Source organism: Sceloporus undulatus, chromosome 6, assembly GCF_019175285.1.
Source record: "Sceloporus undulatus isolate JIND9_A2432 ecotype Alabama chromosome 6, SceUnd_v1.1, whole genome shotgun sequence".
Taxonomy (NCBI): domain Eukaryota; kingdom Metazoa; phylum Chordata; class Lepidosauria; order Squamata; family Phrynosomatidae; genus Sceloporus; species Sceloporus undulatus.
Window position 1 is genome coordinate 114614868 of NC_056527.1, and position 8776 is coordinate 114623643.

General features: G+C 44.1%; 1 protein-coding gene across 1 annotated transcript; it reads right to left on the reverse strand.

Annotated features, from left to right (window-relative positions):
* Positions 1–1123: 1123 nt before the first annotated feature.
* CEBPE (CCAAT enhancer binding protein epsilon) lies at positions 1124–5287 on the reverse strand. The gene is made up of 2 exons (XM_042475542.1): positions 4523–5287; positions 1124–1649 (listed from the first exon to the last, which is right to left on the reverse strand). The coding sequence occupies exons 1-2, from the start codon at positions 4952–4954 to the stop codon at positions 1347–1349; spliced, it is 735 nt and encodes a 244-aa protein (XP_042331476.1). The 5' UTR covers positions 4955–5287; the 3' UTR covers positions 1124–1346.
* Positions 5288–8776: the final 3489 nt, after the last annotated feature.

The following is an 8776-nucleotide window of genomic DNA, read 5'->3' on the forward strand; positions in this document are numbered from 1 at the left end:
GAAAAGCTTAGAATTTTTTTTTCTGGCAGTTGCAATGCAAAAACAACAACAACAATAGGTCTGGAGCAACAGCAAATAGAAGAGGTTTTTCTTTCCAGCATTGCTTGGGTTCAGGAAGAATGAAGGACCAAATCTTTAACAAGAAAGTGGTGGTGCAATAGAGATACAGGTTCTCATGCAAGATGCTCATTTTTTTTTTCAAGCAATGCCAGGTTGTCCAGATGCACTCTTTGAATGGTGGTTGCAGGCTGTGTGTTGAGTAGAGTAAGGGAGTGGGGATTATGGTGGGTTGGAAAATGTGAAGGATTCAAGAACCCTCTAACTTGCTTTCTGTCTCTCTCACACACACATACACTGTCAGTTTTGCTTCATCTCGTCCTCCCAATAAAAAAACCTAATCTGGGTTAACAAACTTGCAAAAGAGGCAGAGCTTGGAAAGGTCAGCCTTTGAGAATATCAGTTCCTAAAATCTTACAGCCAGCATGGTCAGTGGCCATAACGGCTGAGGGATTGTGAGCTGTTATCCAAGTGCTGTCTAGATATTGTTGGTCTCCAATTCCCATCATTCTCAAACAGCATGGCCAGTGATCAAGAAACATGGGAAATGCTGTCTCACCAAATCTGGCAGGTCACAGGTATTTCTCACCCATTTTCAGATCTACAGTTAAAGAACTGGATCTTAACCCAAACACCTGCCATTAAAAATGCCCAACACTAGGGCCGAAACTGCAGCCACACTGCAGAAATAATCCAGTTTGACACCACTTTAACTGTCATGACTGAATGCTATGGAATTCTGGGAGCTGCCATTTTGTGAGACATTTAGCCTTCTCTCTCAGAGAGTTCTGGTGTCACAACAAACTACAAACTCCAGGATTCCATAGCATTGAGCCATGGCAGTTAAAGTGGTTGTCAAACTGGATTATTTCTACAGTGTGGAAATAACTGAAAGAAAGAAGTTGGCAGCATGACCTTTTGTAGACTTAAGTCTATCTCCTCAGATGCATTTGGTGGACATCTGAGGAAGTAGACTTAAATCAATGAAAGTTCATGCTGCCAACTTCTTTCTTTCAGTTAGCCCCAAAGATGCTACAAAACCTCCCTACATGCTGATTCTAAAGACTACCATGGCTATATGTTTGAATTCTACCACTTTATTTTGAAAGGAAAACCACCACAAATCACCAAAGGCCACAGATCACCAAAGTGTTACGAGAGATCCTTTTATTTACATGTTCAGAGTCCCACATCTTCTTGATCCCAAGACCCACCATTGACCCCACCTCCAGTTGGCCTTGTGCTGCTTCCCTGCTCTCCATCCCACCACCACGGCACCCCAACCGGCTTCAGCTGCAACCCCCAAGACCTTTGATAAGCCCGGCAGCTTCGGGCACTTGGCGGAAAATGTCACGGAGGGTCTCGGTCTCCTGCATCAGTTGCTCCACCCGGCTGCGCAGCCTCTCGTTCTCACCCAGGAGCTCCACCATGCGTTGCTGTGTCTCCATCACTCGACGCTTGGCCTTGTCACGGCTCTTCCGCACGGCAATGTTGTTGCGCTCGCGACGCAGGCGATACTCCAGGCTATCTTTGTTCACTGACTTTTTCCCTTTTGGGGTACCACAGGGTGGAGATGGGCTGCAGGATGGACCCTGTCGAGATGGAGTTAGGAAGAGACCATGAAAGAGAGGTTAGCTCTAGTCATGTTGTAGTTCAAGGGTGTAGATTAGCAGAGAATGCTCTGCACCTCCCTAAATTACAAATTTTCAAGGATGGAGCCATGACAGTTCAGGTGGTACTATACTGCTATAACTATGTGCTGTAGATACACCCAGGAAGAGGAAGACATAATTTGCAGACTTCAATTAGATTAAAGGCAACTGCCAGAGCAAGATCATGGCCATAATAAACTTAAATTGGAAGAAATGTAATATACTTAAAACAAGTACAATAAACTTTTAATTCATTCACATTCAAAAAGTCATGGGACTCCATTTTGGGAATGGAGGTATAAAAAAGTGCACAGAAAAAGCTGGTTGGACAAAAATATATGAATGACTTTCTGTTAGAGCTTGAGAAAATTCCTTTTTGGAGATAACCCTCCATTCCCCTTTCCCAAACTCTCTATTCTGTAATGAATTATTTTAAATCTCTTCTTTTTAGCTCAGCAATTAGGGTCTCTTCTCTATGTATAGCATGTTATGAGTTCAAGGCAAAGTCCTACCTGTGAAAACCTTGAAACATCTTTTTTGTAACTGATTAATCCTGTTTGTGTTTCTGTCAACTGGGGAGGGAGGATTTGCTTCAGTCCTGGGGGATTGGGTAGGTTGTAGTAGGGTCTTCCATGTCTTATGGGAAGCTAAAGGCTCCTAAAAATACAACTTTGGAAAGTTACTTGTGGGTCTTGCCCACCCAACAAGGCAGTTTCTGAGCCTTGCATAGGAAATACATGCACAGCTGCTGTGAAAGACCCCCAACTCTTTGGTCAAGACCCCTCAAATCCTGGAACTTGTGAATCAGGAAGTCACACTCAGCTGAAGGGCTATCTAGAAATGTACCAAATAAAGAACACATTGAGCAGGTCAGGCTATGACTGAGTCCGTGGCCCAAGTCTAGTATTAACATAAACAGTTGCGTGCTTTTCTTTCTCACTGCAGCCTTGGCCCTTACTGACGGATAGCTCCTTGTGCACTTAGCCAAAAAAAAAAACCTCAACCCACTCCCAGTCCTGCTTTCTGTTTTGAGACCCTGAAAATAGTCCTTTTGGGTCATGCTGTTCCTGAAACAGCCAGTCTATGGTTGCTTTCCACTCAGGCCTTCCTGGGTTTCACAATCCATCAACCTTGCCCTTCTATTCCAGACTCATGCAGTGCGGATCTGCTATCAGCTAGATCATAACTCCATCCCTTTTCATAAAAAAAAAAAAAAACCCTAGAATACTACTGGCATTCAGCAGTGTCACTTGGAAGCAGGAAATGGGGAATCAAGCAGTTTGGTTAAAGGTTTGCTTTAGTTGACACTTGGGAACGCTCAGACTCTTTCTGCTTGTCGGCTTAGGTTTCTTATCCATTCCGTCACTACTGGAACTTGGAAATATTAATTTTTTGGATGATAACTTCAAGACTCCCTGAGCCAATATGGATGAAATAACATCTCCAAGCTCTACCGGCAATATAACAGTAGGATGGATGAGGGCTACATATATATAACTGCAGGATGGATGATGGTCCTACTTTGGGAGAGGATTGTTCAGATGTGAGAAACACAGAACAATGCTTCAGGGATTGGGGCTGTGATTGTGAGCCTGATGGTTCCCAATAGAAAGGACTGGAAATACAAGGCTTACTGTGGGGTGGAAATATGGGGAGGCCAATTCTAAGAGGAGGGAATTAAGTTGGAGAGATGCAAGTTTTGTACAGATGTAAATCACAAGATGCTCTCATCTTTCTTTCAACCCCTTCCCTTTGTGGGAAAATCCCACCTTTCCCACAAAGCTTTGGCCCAAGTTCTAAGCATGGCAAGGGTGGGCAACTGTGGCAAGTCTGGGGCCAATTTTCTGTAATGGGGACTCTCCAGGAGTAACTGAGGCTGGATCTACACTGCAGAATTAATGCAGCTTGACACCACTTTAACTGCCAAGGCTCAATGAGATGGAATTTTGGGACTTGTAGTTTTGTGATATATTTAACCTTATCTGTCAGAGAGCTCTGGTGTGCCAACAAACTACAAACTCCAGGATTCCATAAGATGGAGCCTTGATGGTTAAAGTGGTGTCAAACTGCATTAATTCTGCAGTGTAGATGCAGCCATAGACTGCCAAAATGCCAATTACAACTTGGGGGGGGGGGTATTTTTTAAAAATGTTAAACAGTACACCCTACAAACTGTATAAAAAGAGAACTGTGGATCTTGGAGGTTTCCAGGAAAGGAAATTCTCTCTCCCTCCCCAGGGCAGGAACCAAGCCCAACTGGTCTGGATGGGTGAAGGGCCACAAAAAAGCCTCCTAGGGCTACATGTGACCCCAGTGCCATATTTTGGTATATTATTTGTTGGTGTTCTGTGCGTTCAAGTCATTTCTGACTTATGACAGCCAGTGGGTTTCAAGGCCGAGCAGGGATTTGAAGCCTGGTCTCCAGTTGCAGTCCAACACTCAAACCACTATGCCACACTGGCTCTCTCTTACTATACTATAACCAAATAAACCACATATTCTTCCCATTTGCCCCAGCCTCCATTTCTTTCCCTTTCCTCTTTGTCGTCTCTCATGTTTTAGATTGTAGACGGCAGGTCCCTGGGGACAGCAACCTCTTGTATCCTGTGGAGCATCATGCACACTGTGCAAAGGACCATTGCAATGATGATTAACACCTAAGGAAGATCACATAAGAGGGAGCTGTGCTGTGTGTGGACAAAATCCCACATTTAGATAAGGATTTAATGGTCTGCAATATGTTCTAGACTGGCAGACTCTCCAAGATGGATGAAGGGAGGACAAAAGATGACAGGACTGTTTGGTCTCCTTACCTTGAGCACTCTCAGAGCTTGGCTGGCACGCACACCTGGCTGGGCGAGGGCCACCTGGGCACAGTGGGCAGCTGGGAAGTGCATGGCATTGTATGGGTGGCGTCCACCTGCCCGTCCAGCATCACTTCCTCGTGGCTCCTCCTTGACAGCAACGGAGCGTGGGTCCAAGGGTCCCAGGCCCTTGCGGTCTCCTCCATAAGACAGGAAGGGATACGGCTCCATGGGGTAGTAGTTGGGGAACGGGGTGCCCTTGGGGCCGCGCTGCTGAGCCCCTTGTAGTAGTTCTGAGAGTAGCTGCTCATCTCCGATGTATGAGGCCAGCTCAGACTCACAAAGTGGGCCCAGGTCAGTGCCAGTGGGCCTGGCAGCGGCCGGGGGCATTTCCAGGGCTTGGTACTGCCTCTCACTCTCAAAATACCCTCCTTGGGACATGGCACCGAACCTTCCAGTTCTCTCTTCTTTCCTTCTCTCCTTGGTTCCAGAGTACTTGTTTATTGCCAGTTTATATTTTAATGCTCCTCTTGCAGGTTCGTTTGCTTTTTAATCCTCTGTTTCTTCTTCTTTAGCACTTGAAGGTTGTCTTCCTTAAAGTATTTTTTTTGACCCCCAATTTGTTCTCCACTTTTCTTGGTTGTTTTGTTGTCTTATACGTCCTTCTTTCGGGATGTGCAGTTTCGCTTGTCTTTTCTTTTTTAATATTTCTATCCTTTTTTCCCCTTCCCTGCTCACTTTCCACCTTTTCTCCTTCCTTCCCTCTCTCTGTCTGAGCCTTGTTCCCTCTTTCTCTTCATCTTGTTCCTTCCCTCCTTCGTCTCCCTCCCACTTCCTTCCTCTTTTTTAGGTGCACCCTGGCTCCTGCTTTTGGCAATTTAGCCTAGTTCGCCCAACAATTTTCTTCATCCCAGTGTGTGCCCTTTTGAAAAATCTCTCTCCGTAAACCATGCCTCCTATTCAACAATAATGATCATCTTGGCTTCATTCCCTCAGATCCACTAGAAGAGACATGAAAATCATGCAGCCCTCAAAATGTTGTTGGACTGCCACTCCCAGCAGCCATGGCCAAAGGTGAGAAATGTTGGGAGTTAGAATCATGCATCCACACTGGAGAAATAACATGGTTTGGCACTGGTTTAACTGCTCTGGCTCAAGGCTATGGAATCTGGGAGTTGGAGTTTGTTGTGAAGTCCAAAGCTTTTGCCACCTTGACCGCACTCTTGTGATGCTTTTTCACACATGTCCCAGTTTTCACTCGTGAAATGGAGGACATGCAGGAATACACACCTAAAAGCATGCCCAAAAGATAGCCTTCCAAGAAGGAGAAAAGAAAAACCCATGACATTGACAAAAGCAGCTAGAAAAAGAGCACAGCATCTTATCGCAAACCCTTTTTGTTCACTTTCCTTACACAGTGCAAAGATCTTCAGTTGTAACCCCTTTCTTAATCTCCCAAATTTATTAAGTCTTGAATGTGCCAATCTCTCTTTGCAACTTCAAGAATCATTTTTGTGGCTGCCCCCAATTGTTTTGGTTGCCACTTTAGCGGTCCAGCTGCACAGTGCCTCACAGCTGAGCTCCTGTTTCCTGCAACTGCTATAGAGGATGCTAAAAATCACCCATGAAATCCTCTTCTCTAGTTTTTTTCCCCTAGGGCTGGCCCTAAAAGATTTTGTTTTCTGCAGAAGAGCAGGCAACCCACCCCACTGCAAGCCAACGTTGGTGTAGAATGCCAAATTCCAAAGGCTCTCTGGGACACAAATACCCAGAAGTGTCTTTCCCTCTCCCTGACAGTAAAAATTAGAATACACTTTGGTACCCTCCAAAATCAGGTTCCTTTGGGGACACATTTTTGAAGAATACACTTCCCAGAATCCCTTGGATGCTTGGGAAGTTTTAGTCCAAAACAGTAACTTTTCTGAGCTCTGCAGTCCTGGCCTTTGCCTGCTTCAGTGCTTAATCCTGGGGCCAGAGTGAGGCTGATGGGATTCAAAGTGCAAAATGCATTGCCTTTCAGGACCAGCAGAGGGTTCTCTGAAACCAAACATGTGTACGCATGTTGTGTATCATGCATATGTGTGCATTGTTGTGTGCATTTTGGATTTATGATCATCCTAAAGCAAAGCTATCATGGGGTTTTCTTGGCAAGATTTGTTCAGAGGAGGTTTGCCTTTGCCTTCCTCTAAGGTTGAGAGAGTGTGACTTGCCCAAGGTCACCCAATGGGTGTTGTTGTTTTTTTAAACTATATTTATTACACTAATGCCCTGCCCCATCTCCAGAAATCTCAAAGAAGGGTATTTGGCTATCTTCCTACTCACCCCCAGACTCACAAGAATCCTGTAAAGTAGGTTTAATTTACTGGCCCAAGGGCACATGGAGTGAAGGTGGGTTTCAATCTGGATTTTTCCAGCTGTAGCTCAACACACCTTCTAGCCCAAGGGTAGCAAACCTCTTTTCAGCTGGAAGGCCAAATTCCATTTCAGGAAAGATCTCCACAATTCCCGTCGCTTTTTGCAGAGAAGGAAGGCTGTATAAATGCTGGGAAACCACCAGACATCTAAGAAAGCCATGTGAGCACCTGGGGGAACTACAAAAGGCCATCCTCAGCCCCAGGGCTTGAGGTTCCCTACCCCTGCTCTAGCCAGTTTCACACAGATTGGTTTCCCACCCCCCTACTATTAGAGCTTGCACTTTTATAGCTCCAGAACTTCTTTAGTGGCTGAGAGCCCTGATACACCAGCCACCATAAATACTTGAAGCCCTTCTATAGGACTTCCTAATGTACCATTTGTGGTTCTTATCACAGAGGTGGCTATAAAAAATGTCAATAGAATAATCATAGTTGGAAGAGACCCCAAGGGCCATCCAATCCAGCTTCATTTTGCCATACAGAAAGACACCACCAAAGCACTCCCTGTGTCAGATGGCCCTCCAGCTTCTGATGAAACATCTCTAAAGAAGGAGACTCCACCAAACTCCCAGGCAGCATATACCACGGTTGAACAGCTCTTACCATCGGGGAGCTCTTTTCAATGTTCAGGTGAAACCTCTTTTCTTGTAGCTTGAATCCGTTGCTCCGTGTCCTGGTCTGTGGAGCAGCAGGAAACAAGCTTGCTCCATCCTCAATAGGATATTCCTTCAAATATTTAAACACGGCTTTCATGTCAACTCTTAACCTTGTTATGCCATGCTCCTTCTCATCAAATAGGACCTTCAGTGCCTCCTCTGTCCCCTCTTAATATAGTTGTGTGTTTCAGAAATGTTTGGAGTGATCTCTAGTAAGAGTGTAATTTTAATTCTGTAGCTTACAAAATCCCACTTCTTGTGATAATGTTTTCCTTCACACAGCTCAGGCGTGGAAGACGTCACATAATTCAGAATAGTGAAAACTCAAATCTGGAAGGAACTTAAACTAAGGGAACAAGGAACTGAAAAGTAAATGAGGCTAAGTACAAAGTGATGCATGTTGGGCCAAAAACAAAACCTACTGATTTTGCCACAGCTTGGGAAAAAATGTTACAAGCAACATGACTTGTAACATATACAAACAAAAATCCATCAGTGATACCTTTATGGACCAACAGAAACGCACAATATACTTGTTGCAAACTTCTGAACCTCTTCTGTAACATGTTACATGTTCCTGATAATAGGGACAAAACAATGACCATGTTTTGCCTTTTAACATGACAGTGTTTGGGGTTTTAATATAAATATTAAATAGTTCCACCAAACGTTATCTATAAGAGTAATTTGGAAGCATCTAGGACCATTATAATCATTTGGGTATTTTAATGTGTCCCTAGGCACTTGTCCTTTGCTGCTTTAATGCCTTACCCAGTCCCTTAGTACACAATACATTCTCTAAACTATTTACAGTACTGTTGTCTTTTATTTCTTGCAGTTGCCATGTGATATGTATTTTTGGGTGTGCTCACCTTGTGGAAACTATAATGTATCCTAGAGGGAATGGCTTTTGGCTACAGAACCAGTCTGACAGCTTTTTTTTTCTCCTCTACTTTAGCAATTGCTTTTTAATAATAATAATAATAATAATATTTTTACTCCACAATGTTTTGGAATTCTTGCCTGTGAAACTTCAGAGCTGTGAAGGTGCACTGTTTGTATCCATCCCATGTGTAGTGACAGTGAAAAAGGTAAATTCCATATAATGGATGATCAGGAAAAGAACTGAAAATAAGACAGCCAGTATCATAATGACTGTATATATCAATCTGCAGCCTGGCTACATTTGGAAA

Bases quoted from the DNA above. Each gene is read 5' to 3' on its own strand.
- CEBPE (XM_042475542.1), bottom strand. From the start codon at position 4,954: ATGTCCCAAGGAGGGTATTTTGAGAGTGAGAGGCAGTACCAAGCCCTG. The intron at 1,650-4,522 runs GTAAGGAGACCA...CCATCTCGACAG, and splicing joins AAGCTCTGAGAGTGCTCAAG to GGTCCATCCTGCAGCCCATC.